This window comes from Manis javanica, chromosome 12 (genome assembly GCF_040802235.1).
Source record: "Manis javanica isolate MJ-LG chromosome 12, MJ_LKY, whole genome shotgun sequence".
Lineage (NCBI taxonomy): Eukaryota > Metazoa > Chordata > Mammalia > Pholidota > Manidae > Manis > Manis javanica.
In genome coordinates this window covers 39901285-39927490 of record NC_133167.1, presented here as the reverse complement: position 1 = coordinate 39927490, position 26206 = coordinate 39901285, and the positions used below count along the sequence as shown (strand labels likewise).

The window sequence follows — 26206 nt, the reverse complement described above, 5'->3', positions numbered from 1 at the left end:
ATAGATTGGTAACAGGATAGATTGGTAACATGGAAACAGGATATCATATCTTTTAGTTGCCATATCAACTAGTTCATCCCTAAATGTTTTCATAAAGTATAACTACAAAAATAGGAGATCTGTTGCATGATACTTAGCTACCATAAAACAAATCAATATAAGTTTATTGGGTGGAAAAAGGGGAAAGGGACAAAAAGATGGGGTAGTTCTGTATTGAAAACAAAGAGTCCATAAAAGGATAAACTCAGGTCCAAAATGTTCAGCCCGCATCAAAGATTTCATGTCCTGATGACTCTGGAAACAGGCCAGCCCTAGTCGCTGGGCTCAAGGCATCAGTGTGGTGTAACTGCACATGAATAAGCTTCTCTGTCACGGGCGTCACTTTCTCTGTAGTTCAGAATGATACTTTTTGGGCACATGTCTAAGATTCTGTTATTTTCCCATTGATGTAAAACAGACTGGCTGGACATGATGTCTTGCCTTTTATCTGGGTTCTGTTGGAAAGAAAATATAACAGTGCTCAAACTGTCTGCAGAGCAGAGGACTTATTGTGTCTTAATGAGTATCACCTGTTTATCAAGGTGGGTGGATCTAAACCAGACAGTTTGGGAGAGGTGGAACTTTCAAGAAGGAAATTTAGTTCACTGGTTTTCCTAGGAGAAGTGAAAAGAAACCTAAAGATAAGTGGAGAGAAGCTAGATGAAAGAAGAACTTCCGTAGTTAGAAATATGAGAAGGAACAAATCCAAACACGGCTTAAGCCAGCCAGGCCTCCGTGCGCACCTCTCCCAGCCACCTGTCCTCCCGGGGCAGCCTCTGCAGCCGGTTTTCTGTCAGCTCGTGTTGTAGGCCGTGGAACCTGCACTTAAACCAGCGGTGAGCTTGTTCCAGGTTTGCTGTGATCTGAACATATAAACGTTATCATTAAAAATTACAACAAACAAACACTTGAAAGTTTTTTGTGTAGCTGTTAGATATGTAAAAGACCCAAATTCTGACTGCAAGGTCTTTGCAGCTTACTTGTGTAATACACATCCTAACAGATGAGGGAGCGAGTTCTGAGTGTGAAGTTAAGAATGCATGCAAGCTTGGCGTTTTTCACGCATTTGTTACTATTTCCTGGATGGGAGGTAAGGAAGGACGGGACCCAGGAGAAAAATAAGAATGGAAGTGTAAGATGGCATTGAAAATCAATGTGGCAGTTCAAGCTGTATTTTGAATTTTGAGTTCTGTTCTCTAAGACTAAATATGTCTCCAAAGTCCCTAAACTGTAGAGGCTAGATTTTTCTCTTGTGCTTTATGAAAGCAAGAGAATGATCTAGTGAAACTGGGCCAGGTGACTAAAAGTAGTATTCTTTTTATATCCTTTATCATTAAAATATTTTACATTTTTTGCTTAGGAGCTAAACTTCCCAGTTATCTTTTTTAGATTTGAAAATACTCCCTCTGTTATTCGACCTTTGAAGGTGATCTGGAATCAGTATTCATTAATTTGACAAATATTTATTAAGGGCCTTTTTCTGCCTGCCACTTTTCTAAGTACTTGGGATACTCTGGTATTCTGAAGGTAGAGCCTACAGGATTTTATTTTATACAAATGTTGCTTAAAAACATCTCCAGAACATATCCTTTAGAATAAAAAGTAAAATGACTGGTTTTCCCCCTTTGACTATTTGTTTCGTGGATAGCATTTTCACTTTCTGATTCTGAATTCTGAGAGAGCGACATATTTCTTTCTTTCCTGGGAGAAGGCAAGTACCCTGCAGAGAGCAGGGACATCCTCTGGCTTCTTTACTCTATGTCTTCAACACCTACTGTGGTGTCTGCCATAAAATAGTCCTCAATAAATATGTACCACTGTGTATTTATATTAGCCAGGTCACAGTGTGGGTACAAAATAGCAAGGTAAGAAAACAGAGCTGCACTTGTCATCTGCCTCAGAAAGCCAGAAAGCTAAAATATTTACCAGATATGTCTGTGCATCCTGATGACAGTGACGCTCCCACCCCCTCAGTCACACCCTCTCTTTCTCCAGCACTCTACCAGGGGTGGCAGGAAAGATGCTTGGAACGGCATTGTATACCACGTCCCCTCTCGTATGGTGAATGAGAGGGGAGGTAACATTTATTGAAACTTATTCTGAGCCACTATGCAGAATAACAGTAATAGGTATTAATTTCCTGACTTCTATGGATATGGAAACTGGTTAAAGTAAATATAACTTAAGGACACAGTAAGTGTCACAGTTGGCATTCACGTTCATGTTTGTCAGAGTCCATATTCCTTTTCACATACCATCCTGACAGTCACATTGTCATGTGATTTAATGGCTATAAAAGGGCTGAATCATGATCGACTGACAGCAAAGGCAATGTGACACTTTAAGCTTAAGAACCTGTTTTCTAATCTGGAAAATGAGGGGTGGTTGTGGTAGACTAGTGATTTCAAATATTCTTTCCAGCTCTAATCTATGATTTTAAACAGAACAGAGAAAGCAAATTCAGAAATTAATAGGGCCTACTTTACACTTCTAGTTATTGATTGAACAAAGAGCTTCCACTTTTATTTTTCATATCAAATGATGCACTGAAATCCACAAACATGGTGGTCTTCCCTTCTTATATTTAGTGGTAGGAATTTGGGCTTCAGGGTTAACCTTTCAGCATTCTCATCAGGACACGGAATCTTAATCTAAAAATTACTTGTTCTTTATAACAGATTATACTTGGTATGTTACTGGTGCTTGTATTCCTGGCAACTATATTAATGATGGATTCTACACTGACCTGTGTATTTCAAGGTCATTGTGGCTGAGGAAGTTCATCTAAGTCTTTATGCCCCTGGGTCTGGCTTACCTGTTCTGATTCCATACTGGCCTCTTTCAGTTTATTCTCTGTTGCCTCTTTATATTTCTTCAGGTATCTGACAGTTTGTTCCAATTCCTGAAAACATGACACAAAAATCTTTACAACCTCCCAATGTAACATATGCAACAAAAAGCTTCCATATTGTATAAGTGGGAAGAGAAATTGTGAAAGTATGATGGGGTACTTTCTTACTTCAGGCGCTACCAGAATACAAGATAAAACCTATTATCAGTTTAACCTACCATATACATAGGTGCATGACTACAGATTTTGATCTATGGATTCTCCTGAGAAAAAGTGACTAACATCTCCTTCCAGAATTGGAGGGATAGTTTTCATTGAAGACATTCTCTGGTGGAAGGCAGGAAAGAGCTTGGTCTCTTTAATTCCCTTTTCAGTGATTTAATGTCATGCTTTGCATTAGATTGGGAATAGCTAAAAACCCTAGCAGCAGCAGGATCTGACCCACAGGGAAGGGCCAAGGAGGACGAAATTCCTGAAAGACAACGACGGTCAGTGCAGAAGTCTTGCTTAGTAACAAGTATTTTGCATATGTGCATTTAAAATGAATATTTTTAAGTCGACAACAGAGAGCTTGTGTGCTCTTCAAAGCTATAGGCTTCTTCCTAGATAACTATGATTCTAAGGACTTAGCTAAGATGAAAGTTCACATTTGTTTTGTTCCACAGAATCTAGAAAATGTAGGTGCTCTAACGCTGAGCTCGGGCTCATACATTGCATGATAATCTTCAGGCTGAAACGTCGGAAGCCTTTACCTGGCACCGATTCTCCAGTTCTTGCCTTATGTTCCGCTCTGCCTCAAGGCGCAGCTCTTGCTGTTTATTCTCTGTTGACATATTATACTGGCTCCTGGCCAACAGCTGCACCTCTTTCTGTAGGCTAGCCATTTCAGATACAAATTTCTGGATACTCAGTGACTGGTAGGGCACAAAGGAGGAGGTAGTTGTTAAACCTGTCCACGTTTGGGATTTTATGTGAATGGTAAATAGTTTGTGGAAATCATCTACCTGTTCATAGTTTTTTTTCTGATATTGATCCTTAATTAGCTCCATTTGCCTCAATTCTGTTTCTATTTGCTGAAAGTAAATATGGAAACAACAAAGACAGATGATCAGTGGAAAGACTGGCTTGCTCTTTTCACCTACAGGCTGACAGAGAACCTCGGAAGGCCCAGACATCAGCTCCTGCTGGGCTCTCCCTCCTGTCTGCCCTCTGACCCCAAAAGAGCAGGTTCCTGCGCAGTCCTGGGGAGACACAGATGGGCAGCCAGAATGCGACTCAGGCAGCTAATACGGAACCAAACGTGGGCGTGGCCGGTGCCTCTGCTGGGGAGAGAGGGTGCCCCAAGGCAAGCCGCTCCGTCCGTCCCGGTGCAGCCAAGGCTCCCAGGGAACACGTGGCGCCGGCAGTGCTCTGGGCCGACTTCCCCGGGGCACCACCCCCTGGCTGCCTCCCTGTCAGATCCTAGGGAAGTGTGGGGAGATTTTGCGTTTCTCATACAACCTTCATTCTCTCAATATTCTGAGCATTATTCGCCCTAGCCGACAAGTGGAGCTGAATTTGGTCCTTTTGATTCTTTATTTTCTCGTTGTTGCTGTTCAGTGTCTTTTCCAGCTCAGTAAGTTTCTGCCGCAGCTCTCGGTTGGTCCGGGATATTTCCGCTGATCTGATGTTGGCTTCGTCGAGGGCTTTCTTGAGCTGTAGAACCAGAAGGAAAGTTAGAACATTTTGATCTTCCATTCAGCGAGAGAAGTTTATGTATGTTTAGCTTTATCCTTGTATTTTGTTGCCTTTGGACATTTTAAAAAGGAGGGTAAATACAGCACAGTAACAATGATGTCTGATAAAGTATATTTGTGGAATAACAAAGTGATTTTTGCAATTTTTCACATTAAAAAACACAACCTTTCTCAGAACAGATAAACAATGTAAATATATGTTCATCATCTGGTTTTTAAGAGTGTGGCTGCAGAGTCAGACCAGAGTTCAAATCTCAGCTTCCCCTACTAGCCAAGCAATTTTGGATAATCAGCTTCCCTAAGGCTCAGGCTCATCCCTGGAAAAGTGAGGGCAGAGCCGCCCTCAGAAAAGTGAGGGCAGAGCCTCCCTCATGAGGTTCAGGTACCAGGTATATGAGATGAAGCAGAGAAGCATGCGGGGCCTGGGACACGGTCCCTGCTCAGTGCTCGTCACTGTGCCTTAAGCCTCTCTCTCTGTCATTTGTGACCTCCCGTGTGCAGAAGTGAAAATAAGTCATGTGGTAGTTTATAATACTTGCCGGTTATTGACTATCATTACATGTATTTTTATGTTTTTGTTTTAAAGATTTTAATAACTTACCTAGTGAAAAAATAGCATAGTAATTGCTATTAAAAAAAACAAGACAGCAGGCCCCTAATGGAGTCACCTATGCGAAGCCCTACATCACCAAACTGACCTGCCTTAGGGTTCCGGTTTTCCCAGACATGTAATCCTAAACCACTCCATCAGGAGGTGCCCGAGGAGCACGGGCTGCGCGAAGGAAGGTAACCCTGTGTAACCAACCTGCTTTTGTCTAGTCTAGCTTCCTTGTTCCCACCACTCCTTTCTACCTGTAACAGCCTTTCACTTTGTACACCTCCTCAGAGTTCATTTCTATCTGCTAGATTGGCAAATTTGAATGAACTTTCACTCAAACAACTCTTAATAGATAAACTGAGGCATATTAAAACTTTTAAGTCTGGTGTCAGGAGGGAACTAAAGGCGGCTCCTGATGGCCCTCGCCTGGCAAAGAACCCACTGGCCCCTGAGCGCCCTGCTTCCTCCATTCCGCTAGAGGTCATGGCGTGTGTCCCTCGAGAATCTGTGGCTTTGTGTTATGAACTTTCAGTTGGAGCATTTCTTTCTCCAGATTGGGTCTAGAAACTAGCTGGAGTTGGACTGGTTCCTGGGACAGACTGGGTCTCTCTTAGGCTGGACTGGGTCCCCTATGAGGCCTTAGGTGAAGAGATGTTTGCTTGTTCACCTTAAAACAGAGATAATTTCGAATTACAGTGGCCACAGTGGGGAACTTTTAACCTTGATAAGCTTATCCATTTATGAGGTGCTCTAGAGAAAAAAGGGTCTCAGCTGAGCACTCGCTGTAAGGAGTAGAGGGAAACCTATTTTTCCTCCTCTAGTTTCTGGTGTCCAGGATGAGACTTGCTTGGATATCCCACTGGCTCCAGAGCCTACAGATAGGATCCTGAGAAAACCGGCAGAAGCCAGCAAAGGGCTCACTAGAATCAGCTCTCCCAGGCCTCTGTCTGTGGCGGCTGGTGAAGGGAGGGATGTGAGATTTCATGTCGTTTCTTCCTTTCCAAATTCTTACAGAACTGTCAGAAACACCTGTAAGAATTAGATCTTGGAACTGTGACTCGGGAATTTGCTTTTGGGGACCTGCTGGTGGTTGATCCTCTCCCTCCCGGGAAAAGCGACTGCCTTCATGTTTGTCTCATTTTGTGTCCTGAGAAGTGTGTGAGGTCTGCGGCCCCACTACCATGGCTGAAGAGAACACAGGCTGTAGTGCACTTGTGGCTAGCGCTCTACTCGCTGTTCTCAGCTCTCGGGGGAATTGTCTTTGTTTTCTTTTGGAGTAGCTCTGGATCTTGGGAGGAAAGGATTTTTGGCACCCTCTTTGGGGGTATCTCTTGTGTCCATAGGGTTTTCAGTACTGCCCAGGAATATTTACTGTTTGTCCCAGCTGAATCCTGGCAAGACACTTGACAGGATTTTTTTGTTTTTTTAAGTAGCTGTGTGGTCAAACTGGTAGGGTCAGAAGTTAGGGAAATTGGACCCTGATATTCAGAACCTGATAAGAACTTTGCAAAGACCTTTTGCTCTAAGCTAAAATGAAACTATGTATCAAGAGGGAAAGAAAAACATTCTGAAGCTTTTGTGGGAGGATGCACTAAACATCCCCAAGACACACAGCTCTCAATCTAGAACATAGGAATTTTTTTATTTCTATCTTAGTTGAAGATCTTCTTCCTGCTATAAAGAGGCAAATTGAAAATAGTGTAGTTGGATGGGTGGGTCAGACTCAAACAAGAATTACCAGGAGGCACAAACAGATCTTAGAGGTTTTGTTTTAAAATTTTAGCCATGAGACAGATAACAGCACTAAGAAATTCATAGTTTAAAAGGAATTGGTTTACCTGCTTAGATGGCTTCCCTTGGCAGACCCCTGCTGCTCTGGCTAGGAGTAAGTGCAAAGGACGCTACAATCAGGAACCTTTCCTTAACATTTGAAGATATTGCAGAATCTGCTGCTAAAGCAATAGCTGCCCAAGAAAAATCCCTAGATGCTCTGGCCAAAATTTCTTGATAATAGACTAGCCCTTGGTCCTCTTTTAGCTGAGCAAGGAGGTTACATTATGGCCAACACCACTTACTGTACTTGGGTTGATACTTTTGGGGGAGATTGAGACTCAGCTATATAAGCCAACTGGCTCATTCAGTGATCTTAACAAAGTAATTCCTTCCAAGAGGTCTTTCTTTCAGTTACTTGATTTTGATAGATTTGGGCCTTGAGGATCATGACTCTGAAGTACACTCCAGACACGGGGAATTATCCTGCTTACGATAATCATAGGAGTCTCCCTAGTGAGCTATTATATTCTCTTAGCAGCTTTAAATGCACATTCACAGCTGTTAAGCGGCAAGCAAATTTTTAATACGTCTCAGTTTATCTTTTGACATTACTTGGTTCACTTTACAGTTTCCCTCTTCCTCATGTGTACCCACTTAGTTTTAGGAAGAAGCAGCAGTTGAGAAGGGGGAAGATGAGAAGGTGGTATTCTCTAGGGCTGGTAGTGTTTAACATATCAAAGAAGTAAAAATTATGTGTACCTTTTCTCTCTATAGTTCATTCCTGTCACATATTTCCTAATTTAACCCTCAAAACAAACCTGTAAAAAAGGTGTGACTATTACAATTTTTTGATTGGGGAAACTGACACGCAGAAGTCCTGCCATCTGCACAGATAATGATCGCACAGCTAACAGGAGGCAAGCTGGGACCCTTGAGCAGGGTACTGAGCACTGGCCCCTGCTGCTGAGTCCTCTCCGATGTCACGTTCTTAGTCTTCACTGGGCCTTGCTAGAAGGGTTTAAGTATTCGAAGTATTCTGAACAGCTGTCTGATTAAAGGTACCTTTATTTTCAGTGCACCTTTTTGTTTCCCACAGAATTTGCTTTTTATAACACTTTAAATATTTACATACTGCTTTGCAATTCACAAAGCACTATACAAATAGTTGAATTTGACTTGGTGAATGGTCTCTGTAAACTGCATTGCTAAATGCCATCAACTTTGGCAAAATACAGATCAGCCACCCCAACCAATATCTGGAATTATTTTAATTCCTTCTTCCCCTTTGTTCATGATACATTTAGTGTCTGATGATTTTTCTACTGGCTGTTTTAATTTAGTTCTTTATTTTCAACAGAATGGCTTTGACTGGCCCTAATCATCTAAAACCTAACTGGTCTAGTTTTCTTGAGCCATGCCTTCAGTTTCTGTCTGTTCTTGCCTACTCTCCAATGCTATCAGACTCACCTTCCTAAGGACTTACACCACACCACCCCTTTCCCAGGCACTTACAGAGCTCCAGTTTTACCTAACAGTTCATACCCAACATTCTGGTAGTCAAGGCCATCTACCAGCTTGTCCCGTCTAAGCCGACCACTCTTTCTCAGATATTTCCTAAAGTCTCTGCTCTGATAGAGACAAGCCCTTCTCGTTTGCTTGCATGTCTTGTTCATATTTGTACTGAAGCTTTGTCCTTTCACACACAGTGTCCCAGCCCTGTCAGTTCTGCTAGTGTCATCCAGTACTTTGGTTCGGCTTCCCTTCTCCTTCTATCACCCAACCAGCCTAAAACAAACCTTCCCTTACTTCAAATTCCTACAAAATTGTACACAGCCTCTAACTACCCAACAAAGGTCCTCTGATGTTTTCCCTATTTGTCTTATGTTGAGTAGAGATCACAATTAAACAAAGGTCATTTAGCACACACGAGAGCGTGGACCATATCTTCTGCTGCTTTGCATGTGAAGGCAGATGCATGATGGATGTTAAGTGACTTGAGGAAACGGGTGATTTGGTATCTATCAGATGGCAGTCTCCTTATTCCTCTATCTCCACTCAGTTGTCCCTCTCTGATGGAAAAGCTCTCATCGGAACAGTCCCAGTCTGGGCAGAGAATTGTATATCAGAAATTGGTTTCTTTTGTGTGTTGATTTACAAACGACACTGAGATGACTTGATTGCAACTGGCTTGCCGGTCAAAGGGGGATTAGAAGACCGAAAGAACAACTCTGGCCATTCTTGGAAACCTTACGTAAGAATGAATTAGCATGAGAATGGCCATCTTCAAGGCCGAAAAGCCATTTTCTGAGTAGGTGACTCAGGAAAGGAGGAACTGGTTAAGGCTTGATAAACGGGTGTTGAAGAACTAGGTTATCATATACACCGGGTTGTGGGCGGCTGCGACCCTTGGTCAGCTAATCATGCATACCGAGTTGTGGGCGGTTGCCACTCTGGTCAGCTTATCTTGCTGAAGCTCCCTAACATTTGAGGAGTGGTCTTATCTTGCTTTTGCTTAACCCCCAGGATGTGGCACAAGCCAGAAATTATGGAAAATTACTATGAGTAAATGCTTTTTGAAAATGCCATATAAACCCCTGGCTTTGAGTGCTCTGGGTCCTTGTTGAAACCCGCTGCACCGGGCGGACACTTGGACCCCAACTAGCTGGAAATAAACCTCGCTGCGTGACTTGCATTATCGTGAGTGTCTTCTGTCTATTTGAGAGGTGGTCGACTCCGGACCCTAACATTTTGAGGGCTCGTCCAGAATTGCTAGATCCCTCCTCAGGGAGACAGACGATCCCCCGATACCGAGGTGTACTCAGAAGCCGTGGCAGGAGGTTTGGCCACCTCCAAGAGGGGAGGACTGAAACAGGTTCTCGACCGGAGAGACTGAAACAGGCCTCTGCCCTGTCTCAATTGAGAAATCTCACGGAAAGGAAGGAGCGGGTAACGACCCTGGAGGCTCCACTACTGGAAGTCGCGGGAGACGTCCCCGACGAGGCGGTGCCTGAACGACGTCCTTAGTGGACGCCGTTTGGACAGCTAGGTAAGGATCCTGAGGGTTGTGTGATTGAGACGGCGCCTGTGGATGTGGTGTGGCTGACCGGCCGGTGGGTGTTAGAAAACTCGGTTTGAATTTGTATGTTTGCTGGCTTTGTGTCCCTTGTCTTTTTCTGGCTTCTTTTTGTAATAATAATGTGACAGGCTCAAGTAACACCTAAAACCCTGCTCCTGAGCCACTTCCCTGAGATCCGCACCAAGGCTCACAATTATGGCATGGAAATAAAGAAAGGTAAGTTTGATACCCTCTGCTCTAAAGAATGGCCTACTTTGAAGGTGGGCTGGCCACCCCAGGGGACCTTTTCCCTGGACATTATTAAGAGAGTCTGAGGTGTTATCAGCCGGCCCGAATTACAGGGCCACCCAGACCAATACCCCTATATTTTGTTGTGGCAGGCTTTGGTGGAAAGTCCTCCCTCCTGGCTAAAGCCATTTGTCTCCGAGAAGCCGGAGGAACCCCCCTCGAGTACTGGCCATCTCTCAGGCTCCCAACCACCTGACTGCACCCACTCTTATGGCCCGTTCGAAACTCCCGGGGGACCCATCCAAGAAACCCATCTTACAGGCAGGGTCAGACCTGTACCCCTCCCTGATAGACCTAGATCTTGAAGAAAACCAGAGACCCCCCTCCATACGTGCCTGTGGCGCCGCTCCAACCTGAGGCGGCCACCCCTCCTTAGCCCCCTCACTCGCTCGCCTCCCTGTCAGCCCTCCCACCCCCAACCCAGGGACCACTGTGGGGATTAAGGCCCCGCAGGCACAGGGAAGAGACCTCAGAAGAGGAACCGTCCTCCTCCACCTCAGCCAGGGCCCCCGTTCTCCCCGTACGGGCCCTGGGAGGTACTGGCCCAGGTGGGGAATGATCTTTCCAGTATTGGCCCTTTTCAAGTAGTGATCTGTATAACTGGAAGGCTCATAACCCCCCTTTTTCTGAAGATCCAAGGGGTCTAATGGACTTATTTGCGTCTGTCATGCATACACATAACCCCACCTGGGACGATTGTCAGCAGCTGCTTAAGACCTTGTTCACTACTGAAGAACGTGAGCGAATCCTCACGGAGACCAGAAAGAATGTCCCCGGCGACAATGGACAGCCGACAACCTTGCCGGACCTGATGGACGAGCGCTTCCCCCTGAATAGACCGGATTGGGACTTTGGGAACGCAGAAGGTAGGGAGCGTCGCCGAGTCTACCGCCAGACTCTTATGGCAGGTCTCTGAGCGGCGGCACGCTGCCCCACCAATTTGGCTAAGGTAACAGCTGTAATGCCAGGGAAAAGTGAAAGCCCGGCCGTATTTTTAGAATGCCTCTATGATGCTTATAGACAGTACACCCCTCTAGACCCCCTGGCAGAGGAGAATCAGTCAGCTATAATTATGTCCTTTATAAACCAAGCTGCCCCAGATATTAGGAAAAAATTATATAAGCAAGAAGGATTGGGGGAAATGACCATTCGAGATCTGATGGAAGTGGCAGAGAGGGTTTTCAACACTTGAGAGGCCCCGGAAGAAAGAGAGGATAGGATCAGAAAAGACAATCAGGAGTAGAAGGAAAGAATTAGGAAAGAAGAGAGCACCTGGGTAGGGAAAGCAGGAGGCAGCATAAGGAGATGGCAGGAATCCTGCTGGCAGGGGTACAAGGCACAGCCTGGGGAAGACCAGGTCCAACCGGACCGGCCCGACCTTGGAAACCGCAGCGCAGGCTAGATAGGGGACAATGTGCATTCTGCAAAGAATATGGACATTGGAAGAGGGAATGCCCCAAGTGCCAGGCCAGACCAGACAAGACGCTCAGGTTTTGCTGGCAGGAATGGACAGTGACTAGGGGAGATGGGACTCGGGTCCCCTCCCCAAGTCTTGGGTAACTGTGTATGTAGAGGGGAAACCAATGGGATTCATGGTAGACACAGGAGCCCAGTACTCAGTTTTAAACAAGCCTACAGAGATCCTGTCTCAGAAAACCAGCCTGGTGCAAGGGGCAACTGGGTCCAAAGTTTATTGATGGACCAGTAAGCGCCAGGTGGACTTGGGCCACAATCAAATGACCCACTCCTTCCCGGTTATCCCTAAATGCCTGGCCCCCTTGTTAGGGCGTGATCTCCTAACCAAGGTCCGGGCCTGTATCCACTTTGAGCCGGACAGCATCAAAGTGATGGACGGCCAAGGACAGCCCCTTCATGTCCTGACCCTGTCCCTCGCGGATGAGCGTCACCTGTTTGCCATGCATGGCACCTCTCCCCCTACAGAGTGGCCCCATGAGTTGGATTACTGGCTTAGAATGTACCGTCAGGCATGGGCAGAAATAGCGGGTGTGGGTCTGGCAGCCCACCGAGCACCAGCAGTGGTCGAAAGTCAAAGCCTCGGCCCAGCCTATTTGGGTCCGACAATACCCCATGTCCACTGAGGCGCGAAAGGGGATTGCCCCACACATTAACTGCCTCTTAGAAGCTGGGATACTGAAACCCTGCCACTCCGCCTGAAACACCCCACTTCTTCCCGTTAAGAAACCAGGGGGAAAAGATTACAGGCCAGTCCAGGACTTGAGGGAAGTAAATAAGAGAACCGAGGACATCCACCCCACAGTCCCCAACCCTTACACCTTACTAAGTCACTTGCCCCCTTCACATGTTTGGTACACCACCCTAGACCTAAAGGATGTTTTTTTTAGCATAGCCCTGGCACCCAGCAGCCAAAACATTTTTGCCTTTGAATGGCATGATGACAACACGGGAACCCATGGACAGTTGACTTGGACTAGACTGCCACAAGGCTTCAAAAACTCTCCAACCCTGTTTAATGAAGCCTTAAATCAGGACCTGGACTCGTTTCGCCAGAGCCATGATTCAGTTACACTCCTGCAATACGTAGATGACTTGCTTCTGGCAGCCCCCACCGAGGCTAAATGCCGACAGGCCACTGGAGACCTCCTCCAGGAACTAGGACAATTGGGCTATCGAGCCAGTGCAAAGAAGGCTCAAATATGCAGGCAGACAGTCACTTACCTAGGATATGAATTAAGCGAAGGAACCAGATGGCTAATAAAGGCCATGAAAGAGACTATTCTTAGGCTTCCAGTCCCGACCTCAGTCCGAGAGGTCTGCGAGTTTCTAGGGACGGCAGGCTACTGCCGACTATGGATTTTGGGGTATGCTGAGAAAGCAGGGCCCCTGTATGAAGCAATCAAAGATAAGGCCCCCTGGGCCTGGGGGCCAAATCAACGAAAGCCCTTTGACGAACTCAAGGCTGCCCTCTTAAAGGCACCAGCCCTGGCGTTACCAGACCCCCTAAAATCCTTCACCCTCTTTGTCGATGAGAGGAAGGGGATAGCAAAAGGAGTGCTAATGCAGCACCTGGGGCCATGGAAGCGTCCGGTTGCCTATTTATCCAAAAAACTTGATCCAGTTGCAGGAGGATGGCCCCCATGTCTAAGGATCATCGCCGCAGTGGCCCTAATGGTAAAAGACGCAGACAAACTCACCTTTGGGCAGCATCTAAAGGTGGTAACTCCTCATGCAATAGAGGGAGTCCTGAAGCAACCCCCTGGTAAGTGGATGACTAATACCCGCCTGACCCATTACCAGGGACTCCTGTTGGATGCACCCCAGATCATCTATGCCAAACCTGCTGTTCTAAATCCAGCCACCCTTCTGCTGACCCCAGATCTAGAGGTCCCCCTGCATGAATGCCAAGAAATCCTGGCAGAGATCACTCAGGTGCGCCCTGACCTTCAGGACGTTGCCCTCCACAACAGTGAGTTGGTATGGTACACTGGCAGAAGCAGCTTCATCATGGACGGGATGCGAAGGGCAGGTGTGGCAGTAGTAGACCAAGATGGGAATGTCATCTGGAGTGCCGCGCTTCCCCCGGGGACCTCAGCCCAAAAAGTTGAACTGATTTCGCAGGCAGAGGTGCTAGAATGAGCTGAAGAGAGATGGGTGGCTGTCTACACCGATAGCCGCTATGCTTTCGGCACTGTCCATGTGCATGAAGCCATCTACCGGGAGAGGGGCTTTGTTACAGCAGAAGGAAAGAACTACACAATCTCCCAGAGGTACAGAGGTTGCTAGCAGCTGTGCAAAAGCCCTGGGCAGTTGCAGTGGTTCACATCCCTGGACACCAGTCTGCCCGAACCTCGGAAGCTGAGGGAAACTGGTGAGTAGATGAGGCCGCAAAAAAGGCGGCAATAGCTTCACCAGCTTTGGCACTCGCCCTGCCAGCACTCGAGCTTCCGCGCCTGCCCCTGCGACCTGATTACACCCCAGAAGATCTCCAGTGGATCCAAAACCACCACTGCCCAGAGCTTGATCAACATGGGTGGCATCGAGACCCAGAAGGAAGACTAATACTGCCAGCAAAACTAGGACTGTTCCTCCTTTCCAACCTGCACCAAGCCACCCATTTAGGAAAGAGAAAGTTGCTGACAGTTCTCAAGTCCACCCGCCTTAAGCTCCAACAACAAGCCGTCCAGATCCAGGAAATCGTGGACCGATGTGTTGGGTGCCAGGCTATGAGACCCAGTAGGAAGGGACCCCTACACACAGGAACAAGGGTATGGGGGAGGGGGCCGGGACGGAGCTGGGAGGTAGATTTTACTGAAGTAAAGCCTGGGAAGTATGGGTATAAGTACTTGCTAGTATTTGTTGATATTTTGTCAGGCTGGGTAGAAGCCTTCCCCATGAAACGAGAGACTGCCCAGGTTGTTGCTAAGGCATTACTAGAAGAAATCATACCCCAATATGGGGTCCCTGAGGTTTTAGGGTCTGATAATGGTCCGGCTTTCATCAGTAAAATCCTAAAAGGACTGGCCCAAGCGGTGGGGACTAATTGGAATTTACATTGTGAATATAATCCCCAGAGCTCAGGGCAAGTAGAAAGAATGAATTGGGCCCTGAAAGAGACCTTATCTAAATTAGCCATTGAGACTGGTGGGGACTGGGTGACCCTCCTACCCTGTGCTATCTTCTGGGTTCGGAACTCCTCTTATGTGCACAGATTGACTCTCTTCGAAATTCTATATGGGAGACCACCCCCCATTATTGTCCGTGCCTTGCCGGACCAAGACCCTAATGTAACCCCAAATTATCTAGCCAGTTTGAAGGCCCTGCAGAAAGTCTAACATGAGATTTGGCCCTTGGTGCGCTCTTTGTATGAGACAAGAGACACACCGAACCCAGAACATGGCATCGCCCCAGGGGATTGGGTATGGGTAAAGAGGCACAGGACCCAAACCTTAGAAAAAAGATGGAAAGGTCCTTACGTAGTTGTTCTGGTTACCCCAACTGCCTTAAAGGTTGATGGCGTTGGACCTTGGGTCCACCACTCCCACGTGCGCTGAGCCACCCAGCCAGAGCAAAGACAAGCCAGAGAGTGGACCGTGCGGTGGCACCATGATAACCCCCTGAAACTACAGATCTCGAGACCTCGAGAACACCCCGAACCTCCCGCCCAGCCTGATGATGAAGTGGCTACTAGTCCTGACCCCACTCAACAACTGGAAAGAAAACCATGCAGAGACCAACCCTCATCGACCTTATAAGCAGACATGGATCCCGATGGATGGAAAAACTGGTAAAACCCTCAATGAAACCTCCAGCACGGCCCCACTAAACACCTGGTTCCCTGACTTGTACTTGAACGTAGACAAGGTAGCAGACATTGAAGGAATGAAAGGGGGAAGCTGGCGTAAAGTGCGCAGCGCCGGATCTCTGTAAGTCGAAATGGGTTTTATGCATGTCTTGGGTTTCGGGAAGGACCAGAGGGGCTTCAGTGTGGAGGAGCTGAGTCCCTTTACTGTGCACAATGGAGTTGTGTTACCACCAATGATGGAGAGCAAAAATGGCAAGTAACCCCGCTCCTCAGCACTCTCTCATTTATTAAGCCATGCACCCGAACTCGGTACAATTCTAACTGCAATCTAGTAAAGCTCCAGTTTACAGAAGAAGGGAAAAGAGACAAGCGATGGCTATCAGGGTTAACTTGGGGCCTACTTCTCTATCAGAAACCTATGTTTGGAACTCTTCTCCAGATCAAATTGAGAACCAAGGTGATAGTCACAGCTCCTGTGGGTCCAAATCTAGTGTTAGCTTCTCCCGCCCTCCGCCCAAATCAGGTATTGGTAATGAGTCCAATAAGTCCAAATCAGGCCTCCTCCCGCCCCTACTAAAAGCCCAGATAACAAGAACACCCCAAAAAAGGTAACAAAACCCCAGACTCTTATCCACAATACAGTGCTGGTGGGAGGTGTGGTTGTGAGCACCTCTAATCACCTAATCACTTCTCCTTTGCTCGCCATGCTGGGCCTTATGGCTGGGCTCATCTCCATAGGAGGTACCTCTGTGACCCCCCTGGCACCTGCTGTGCAGGCTGCCGAGGACCCCCTATGGAAACTGATGCACGCTATGTATGAGACCCTTAATGCTACCAGCCGTGACTTCACAGCCTCCTGCTGGCTGTGTTATGATATAAAGCCTCCATTTTATGAAGCCATAGGTCTAACTGCCACTTATAATGTATTAACTAGTGTGAATCCCTCTCAGTGTTCATGGGGAGACCGTAAAATAGGCTTAACTCTACAGCATATAAGCGGTAAAGGGACCTGCCTGGGGAAAGTGCCACAGGATAAACAAAGTTTATGCACTTCCATAAATGCCGCCCCTAGTTGGAATAACATAAAGTGGCTAACCCCAGGAAGTGATGGATGGTGGATATGTTCCATGACTGGCCTCACCCCGTGCCTCTCATCCTCAGTCCTTAATGCTTCTAAAGAGTTCTGTATCCTAGTGACTGTGATACCCCGCATCCTCTACCACTCCAAGAAAGCATATATTCACATTGGAGTAAAGACACACGAGCCTAAGAGATAAGAGAGAGCCCATCACTGCTGTAACCATTGCTACTCTATTCAGTTTAGGACTAGCTGGGGCCGGAACTGGCATAGCCTCTCTGGCCACTCAACAAGCAGGTATGACATCCCCAAGAGCAGCCATAGATGAAGATATAGAGAGAGAATAGAGACCTCCATTAGTCATTTAGAAAAATCTCTCACCTCCCTATCCGAAGTCGTACTCTAAAATAGAAGAGGGCTTGATTTATTGTTCCTCCAACAAGGGGGAATATGTGCTGCGCTAGGAGAAGAATGCTGTTTTTACGCTGATCATACAGGAGTAGTAAAAAAATCCATGGCTAAAGTAAGAGAAGGATTAACCAAAAGAAAGAGAGAAAGAGAAGCACAACAAAACTGGCTTGAAGCATGGCTTAATAGGTCTCCCTGGTTTATCACCCTAGTTTCTACCCTAGTTGGCCCATTAATTTTACTTATATTCATTTTAACTTTTGGCCCCTGCATTCTAAACAAACTTATTAATTCTGTAAAAGACCGTGTTAATACCGTCCAACTCCTGTTCTTGAGACAACAATACGAAAAGTTGCCCGCTCCTGTGGGCCCCTACGACTGCCCTGCCCTACAAATGAGCAGGATTCCTCATTGTAACAACAGAAAGGGGGGAATGTAAGAATGAATTAGCATGAGAATGGCCATCTTCAAGGCCGAAAAGCCATTTTCTGAGTATGTGACTCAGGAAAGGAGGAACTGGGTAAGGCTTGCTTGATAAACAGGTGTTGAAAAACAAATTAATCATAGACACAGGGTTGTGGGCGGCTGCGACCCTGGTCAGCTAATCGTGCATAGCGAGTTGTGGGCAGTTGCCACTCTGGTCAGCTTCTCTTGCTGAACCACCCTAACATTTGAGGAGTGGTCTTATCTTGCTTTTGCTTAACCCCCAGGATGTGGCACTAGCCCAAAATTATGGAAAATTACTGTGAGTAAGTACTTTTTGAAAAAGCCATATAAACCCCTGGCTTTGAGTGCTCTGGGTCCTTGTTGAAACCCGCTGCGCCGGGCAGACACTTGGACCCCAGCTAGCTGGAAATAAACCTCGCTGTGTGACTTGCATTATCGTGAGTGTCTTCTGTCTATTTGAGAGGTGGTCGACTCCGGACCCTAACACTTAGAGCCGATTCTCCTCTTAAAGGCCTTGACCTAAGAAGAAACCTTTTTGTCCCCTGACGCCATACCTCACTTGTCTCCCGCTGCACTGCTTTCTTTGCAGTTTCTCTCTCTGTTTGAAATTGCTTTTTTAGAGCTTCTATGCATTCAGCGTGAAATTCTGCTTCCATTTTGGACTCTTCTGTCATCCGTTCTCTGTTTTGAAAAAGACAGATGATAGATCACTTTAGAAATCATCTTAGGAGGTAAGAAATACCTGGAGGGGAATTTGCAACTGTCCAAAGGTGTGTGATTTACAAATGAGATCAATTACCAGGTAAACCACACTGATCTGGAGCTCATAACAAAAGGAAAAAAAAAAACATTTACCTGTAGCATTAAAAACAAAAAGTCATTCAATATAAAAGGATCCAACCAAACCAGTGAAATACATACTCTTGTACTCTTGTCTTAAACCAATATTGAATAGTCTTGAGCAACATCTGGCCAGATCTCAAATATGAAAAATACCTTCTGTGCTTTAGCTTACACTTGTCTCCCATATCAATAATGTTCACTACCTGAAAGGAATAAAGATCTATGTGCACAGTGCATTTCCCTTGGTTTTAATTAATAACATTTTCATGGAAAGTTATTAATATCTAAGTCATATTTACCTAGACACAGTTTAAGACAAGGCTTTGGTAGCTGGACCTGAACTTGATGGGTTTGCTCTAACTAACCTCAGGCCAAAACTGAAAACAATTACTGTTTTAGCATTTGCTTAGATGGAGTCACCCACTCCTGGACAAGTTATTGTGCTGTTATTCCTTTTCCAAATCATACTTTTAAAGGACGCATAAGGATTTGACGGAGGAGGCTTGGCAGGAACAGTCCTTCCTGTCAAAAGCAGCGAGCTGAGGGGAGGGCTGACGAGGGGATCCATTTGACCACACGCCAGCCAGCCGGCGTCTGCTGTGCTCGGTCCTGCCTGTTCTTACCATGGCTCTTTGCTGGGGTATCATCTCAAAGTAGGAGACAAGGGTTTTCTGGTTTATGTGAATGAGCCAAACTTACTCCCCCTGAGGCTCTTCCCTACTTTCTCTGTGACTACACTGCCCTTACTTGAACGTTTCCAAACTGCGTCGCTCCAGTTCTTTGTTTTCCAGTTTCTGTTGAACATTGTCAAGCTTTGTCTGCAGGTGATTATTTGTCTGGAGAGCTTGCCCCAGGCTCATCGCCAGTTTCCTGTTGTCTTCTGTAGCTACATCTAGAGCTTTCTGTAGAGTCTTCATCTGAAAGAAGTGTTTTTAATTCCACAATAATAGATGCAAGAAGTTCATAACATCATATATTCACTCCTTACACTTTATTATCAGGTGGAAACAATAATTGGAACAGGAACCAGAGGTTCCAGATGCCTAGAATATGTATGTGGGAACTTATTACAGACATTGCTTAGGAAACTCTTAGAACGAATGGGAAGGGTAATGTTCCATTAGATCACTAGAGAGCTTTGGAAAATAGTCAACTTAATTTATCCTAAGTTTAAAATTTTAGACTAGTTGAATCCCCCCCTCCTGATCCTATGACCTTCTGGTCTTGCTGCCTAGAGAGATAAGAACTGACAACTTGTATATCCTTGTATATCCTTCCAGAAAAAGCTTATTTATATGAACTACCCATGTTTTGTATATGTGCCTATATACAGCTGTATATTCATGTGTGTGTGTGTGTGTATACATGTGAGCACACACAGGTGTGTGTCTTATTAATAGTGGGATCACTCTAGCTACTACTGCCTGAGATAAAAGTTAATCTCTAAGCCCTTTACCTTCTACAATCATTTATGCATTAATAAATGAAAATAATGTGGACCATATAAGACACAGAGAACTAGGCATAACTGTGAAACTCACTATAAGACCGCAGGTGCATTTCCCACTTGTAATTATGTCACTGTCCAAAGCACAGATTTGAATAGGAAGGAAATTTACCAATTGTTTTTTTCCATTTTTCTAAAATACAAGAGGACAATTAAATAAATAAATAAATAAAAATTATCTATAAAACCCTGACCCATACCTCACTGTTGTGCTGGGCATCCACAACAAGCATTCTCGCCTGCCACTGGTCCACTTCTGCTTCTAGTTTTTGCACCCTCTGTTGATTTAGAGCCCTAAAATTGGAAAACACAGAATAGGTAACTATAGAAAAGAACCACCCGGGAATAATACTGTTGGGACCTACAGGGCACTCTTCTTACAAGAAGCCCGCGTAGCATATGGAGTAGGCTACAGATGCTCAGAGTATCTGAGAGTTGACAGGTGACAATCAGCAGCCTCGGCTTCATATTAAGAAACTGAGGCTTCTGTGGATTAAAATTTGTCCCATCTGTAATTTAATTTGCCTTGGTACATTAAACTATCAATATGTGTTAACAACTAACCCATGGGCTGGTAATTTTATTGTGCTGTGTGTGTGTGTGTGTGTATCCCTAGTACAAAAATGTATCACCTCTGGATGGATTGTCTTGCTGTCTTTGCTTCTAGAAACAACAGCTACCGAGAATTTTACTATGAATGGTAAATCTTTTTAATAACCATCACTTTGTTTTTTTAAGCTCAGATACACACAATATGTAAAAAATAAAGCAGCACAATGAAGTATATAAAACTCACTTGTACGCCCATAGCATAGAGGTAACATGTACCACTAAGACACTACAATTTATTTTAGAGGTTTTCCTAAATTCAGACCATTTGTTCATTAACCTAAAAGGGAAACTTTTATGTAACTTTGAAACATTCCAAGTAGTCTACCTATAAAACATGGCTAGCAGTTGTTCTCAGCATGTTCTAAAATAATTATTAATCTTTAAATAGGACACTGATAAATGGATAATTAATTCAAACCTAAGTAGGCACTTAGCTTCAATTATCCTGACAATTACTATTCTGTAGCCCTAAAGGGAGGTTTAAATGGTATAGAATACAGCAAGGGTATTACAGCAACGTATCACATGAATTTCTAGAATACATACTCTTTTATATCACTACAAAATATGAGAATTTTGAATTTCAGAAATCAGGGTTATTTCTAGTTCTGTATTTTCCCTAATTTGCTAGTTCTTTTAACACCATGAGTTTTTCACAAAGGAAGCTCTATAAAGTGACTTTGTTTCTTGATGGCACCGTGCTCCTTCCTATGCACTAGAAAATCACAAGTACAAAGACAGAAAAATAATCTCCCGTACCTTTCTTTCTTGAGGCCTGCAATCTCTGAGTCCCTCAGCCCAAGCTCTATTTGTACTTTTTCCAGAGCAGCTTGCATCTTACTGTGAGAAGTCAGCATGGTCTCCAACATGAGTGCAACTTTGCAGTTGTCTTCTTTAGCCTCTGCCAATTGCTGCTGAAAGTTTCCCACCTAACAGATAATGAGACAAGACAAAAATATTTGATGCTTTCTGGTTACTCTGCTGCTGCTCAGTCCCCTTACTTCCAGGGAAGAGCATGGAAACCAGCCATATTAGAATGCTCCAAGGAATAAAGTACATTTTTATTTTGTTTATGTTATTGTGTCTTTGAGAAAAAGACAACTAGACCCCTTATCCTATGGATCCTATGGAGACTGAGCAGGGCTTTCCAACAACTGTCAGAGTCCCAGCACATATTGGAACTGGAGACTTCAGGATCGACAACTTCTGGGGTCTAACGGTGGTCCCATGTTGGCCTGCGCTGGGCCTGCTCAGCTCTCTTATGACAGGGGGCAAGAACAAATCACATGTGGAACTCATCAATTCTTTTAGAAAAAAATAAAGTAGAAGCTGCTGAAGAATGATGTAACTCACAACCCTCTTCAGAGATGGAAAATATAGTAGCTGCTGTCAAGGACAAGTTGGGCTGTGACCTCTGTTCCCATCAAGCAAATACACTGTTAACTAGAAAGCATTTAGTGATTTAACAATATGAAATCATAGCAGTTTTATATCATGTTAATAAGACATAAGTAGGCAGAAGTTGTTATTACCTAGGTCAGATGTGTTTCAACAGAAAAATTTGGACTTTTGATGATTTTGAGACAGGAATTTAAAAAATTGGAATTAAGTTATATATTTTTAAGGGAAGTATTTTAAAGGTCTTCTAAAGTTTCCTTTACCAATCCTCATTTTTTTCTTAGTAAAGTAACAAGAAATGATTATGTCTTGCAAAAGATTTCATAAGAGCCTCATCTCAGTAAGAGACTTCAAAGAGGATTGATGCCTTGCCTTCTTATTCTCCCCGTCCTCCAAAGCCTCGAGGTCTCCTTTCAACTTCTGAGTCTCTCTCGGGGCTATAACACGACACTTCATTGTTTGTGAGAGCTCCTCCTCATTCTTTTCAAGAATGGATTTCTCCTTGGTAGAAAAAAAGGAATGGTAACTTTTCCAAAAGCATAATAAGATGCAGCAATTTAGAAATCAAACTTAAAATGTTTAAATATTCTTACTATAAATAAGAACCAGCATTATTCATTGTTTTCCCTTTAAAGAAAACTACAAAGCAAAAAAAAACCTGAATAAACATGGACAAGCCTTATATATGGTTTGTGATGATCCAAGTACAGAATAAGGGGTAAAGGAGATAAGACTATGAAGCTAAGATGTAAAATTACAGAGAAATATGATCATGGAATTTGAAAAATTTAATGTAAGTGCATGAATAGAATAAAAGCAAAGATGATTAAGTACTAAATAGTATCACAGAAGAATGAACCCTTATTAGAAGAATTAGATATTTATATCTCAAAACACTTGCTGTATCTACACAATCATTTCAGGTGATCTTCATACTAAACATCACTCTTTTAAAAAATTTTATTTTGAAATAATTATAGACCTACAGGATGTTGCAAAAAAAAGTGCAGACTCCCATGTACTCTTTGCCCTGCCTCTGATGAGTGATGTTTTATATTGCTGTAGTTCAACACCAAAACCAGGAAATTGACTTTGGTTCATTATTGTTAGTTAGATTAGTGGACTATAGACCTTACTCAGTTTTCACCATTTTTTAACCTCTGTTCATCTGTGTGTGTGCCCATGTGCATAGCTTTATGAACATTATTATGTGAATGCCACCACAGTCAAGATACAGAACCATTCCATCACCACAAAAGATTTCACTTGTGGTATTTCTTTGTATTCACATCTCCCCAAACCCATCCCCTGGCCACCGTTTTCTATTTCTATATAGAATTTAATATAATGTTATTTAATACAACTGATTTTTGTATAGGTAATACATTCACATTATTCTGTAACAGCTTTACTGGGGTATAATTGACATAAAATAAGCTGTGTATAGTTACAGTGTATATTCCATGTGTATAAACTCTTGAAACCATCGTCAAAACACTGAACATCTCCATCATCCCAAAAGTTCCCTTATGCCTCCTTGTAATCTCTCCCTTCTCTCCTCCTGTTCCTACATCTCTACCCAAAGCAACAACCGATCTGTGTTTCCTATCACAATAAATTAGTTTTTGTTTTCTAGAATTTTATATAAATGTAATCGTATGTACTTTTTTGAGTGGCTTTTTTCATTCAGCATAATTATTTTGAGATTCATTCAATCTTCTGTGTTTATCAATAGTTCATTCCTTTCTGTTGCTGAATAGTATTTTATTATGGGGATATGCCACAATTTACTTATCCATTCATCTGCTGGACACTTGAATTATTTCCAGTTTTAAGCTATTACAAACAAATATGCTGTGAAAAGTTGTGTACAAGTTTCTGTGCAGGCGTATGCTTTCATTATCTTTGGTAGATACTTAGGAGTGGAATGGCTGGGTCATACTGTAGTGGTTATGTTTCACTTTTAAAGAAACTACCAACCTATTTCCCAAGTGTTTGCATTACATTACCTTCCTTTTAGCAGTGTATGAGGCTTCCAGTTGTTCTACATCCTCACTAACACTTGGTATGACCAGCTTTTCAATTTACACATTCTAATAGGTATGGAGGCATATCTCATTGTGGTTTTAATTTGCATTTCCCTAACGACTAGTGTTTAACATCTTTTCAAGTCCTTATTTACCGCCCAAATTTATCTTTTTGGTGGGATGCCTGTTCAAATATTTTGCCATTCTTTTTCTTGGATTTTCCTAGTGAGTTTTGAGAATTTTTCATATTTTGGAGGCAAGTCCTTTATCAGATAGGTGATTTGCAAACATTTTCTTCCAGTGTATAGTTTATCTTCTGATTATCTTACCAATATCTTTGAAAAGCGCAGCTGTTAATTTATCATCTTTTTCCTTTATGACATTATGCTTTTGATGTCAACGCTTAAGAAATCTGCACAATTTAAGGTCACAAAGATTTCCTCCTGTTTTCTTCTAAACATTTTACAGTTTTAGGTTTTACATGTAGGGCTCTGATCAATTTTGAGTTAATTTTTATATACAGTGTGAGGTATAGATCAAAGGATTTTTGTTTGCTTTTGCATATGCCTACCCAATTGCTCCAGCACTGTGTGCTGAAAAGGCCATCCTTTTTCTGCTTTCACTTTTGTTGAAAATGAAATGTTCATAAAGTTATTTTGAGTAGAAAGCACAGTTCACATTACACTTAAGGTACATAAGAGTGAAGTGTAAAATCTCCCAAACACTGAGTTTCCTTATGCAAAACTAAGTTTTTAAAAAAATGTAAATTGATTTTATATAAAATCAATGTATTGTGAATTAGGTATCTGCGCATTACAAGTGTATACATTCTTTCTCTTCTACCCCTTTGGAACACAAACAGTAAAATTCTACATGTACTCTTCTGCATCTTGTTTTAAACTATACATACACACATATGTATTGTATATATGTCTTTCAGCAGTATTCCAAACCATAGATACACAATGATTTATTTGGCCAGTGTCTTATTGATGGAATCTTGGTTGTTTCCAGTGTTTTGCTGCTACCGAACATGGTTACGAGTAACCTTGTAAACATGTCACATGTACAAGCTAGTGTATCTGTAGGTAAGAGTCCTAGAAGTACAATTGTGGGGGAAAGTAATAAATATTGCCAAATTGCCCTTCAGAGGAAGTTGTACCATTTTATACTCCCAACAGCAAAAAAGAATGTTTTCCCCACACTTTCCTCAAGGTTATTACACTTCTTTAAAACTTTTCACCTGTAACACTTAAAATACTTTTTCTGTGAGGATCCAAAAATAGTACACAAGCTGCCAATATGTAGGTTCTAAAAACCTATTTGATTTTGTTTTAGAAAGGTACAAAAAGCAGACTGTATTTTATAACCTTCTTATAAACACAATTTTACTAGTGTTTATAAGGCCACTAGCAAAAAATGTTCACAGAAATGTTCTAGTCAACTGTAGAAGACAAGCTATAGTACTTTCTATTTTTATGTATCAAACAAAGATGGATGCTCTAAAAAGTTTTCTTTGGAAAATACTGTCCATGTTCAAGTTTTTAGGGCTTTAAAGTATTTCTCTCTTAAAATCAGACTTTCTCTAAATATTTTACTGCAGATATTAAGGTTAGGTAGATACCTTTAAATTTAAAAAAAAATTAAAAACCTGAATGGTTACTGTTGAGGCAAATCTGGTATTTCTATGTCCAAAATAAAAATGAATTATGTGATAGCCAGAATACTGGTTTCAATCTACCTCGTCAGTTTTTCCTATTTGTGAAGAACCTGATTTCTTTATTGTTACTCATACCTCCAAACATTATCTTTCTGGGTTGTTATTGTTACTACTTTGCTTCATTGTGTTGTAAGTTGGAATTCCCTTACCATTTAATTTGTGGTCTTCACTTACCGAATTCACTTTAAGAAAATTTGGCGACTCATCATTTATTAATGGTCTTGAAGCAAGACTGTCTATTTTACCTTCCAGCCTTCCCTCCATAGTTTTAATAGCATTGAAAAGAGTCTTTAGAGAGATTCCAGAGTCTCCAATCTCCTGAGAAGATCTCCTCAAAGTCCGGGTCGGCGCACAGGTCACATGGCGTGTGGAGTTGGGAGTGACACTGGGCAGTGCAGCGGAGGCAGCTCCTTCCTTCCCAGTGTTCGCGTGGGGCTGATAGCTTTCAGGCGGCCTGGAAAGTGCAGGCCTCTCCGGAGACTTACTTCTTCTGGGCAGCATCACCAATTAGAAACAGTAAGATC

The 26206-nt window shown here is 43.4% G+C and overlaps 2 protein-coding genes across 6 annotated transcripts in view; one reads left to right on the top strand and one right to left on the bottom strand.

Moving 5' to 3' along the window:
• LOC140845013 (uncharacterized protein C2orf66-like) overlaps positions 1–26206 on the top strand; it is an 80151-nt gene that overhangs the window by 23744 nt on the left and 30201 nt on the right. The window lies entirely within an intron of this gene.
• On the bottom strand, positions 379–26183 carry LOC140845012 (coiled-coil domain-containing protein 150-like). Its single transcript, XM_073218462.1, is given in 13 exon segments — positions 379–434; positions 437–494; positions 783–902; positions 2855–2941; positions 3643–3804; positions 3895–3963; positions 4391–4585; positions 18130–18256; positions 19166–19335; positions 20126–20219; positions 21297–21466; positions 22308–22436; positions 25857–26183. Coding segments are annotated over 13 exon segments (1764 nt in total).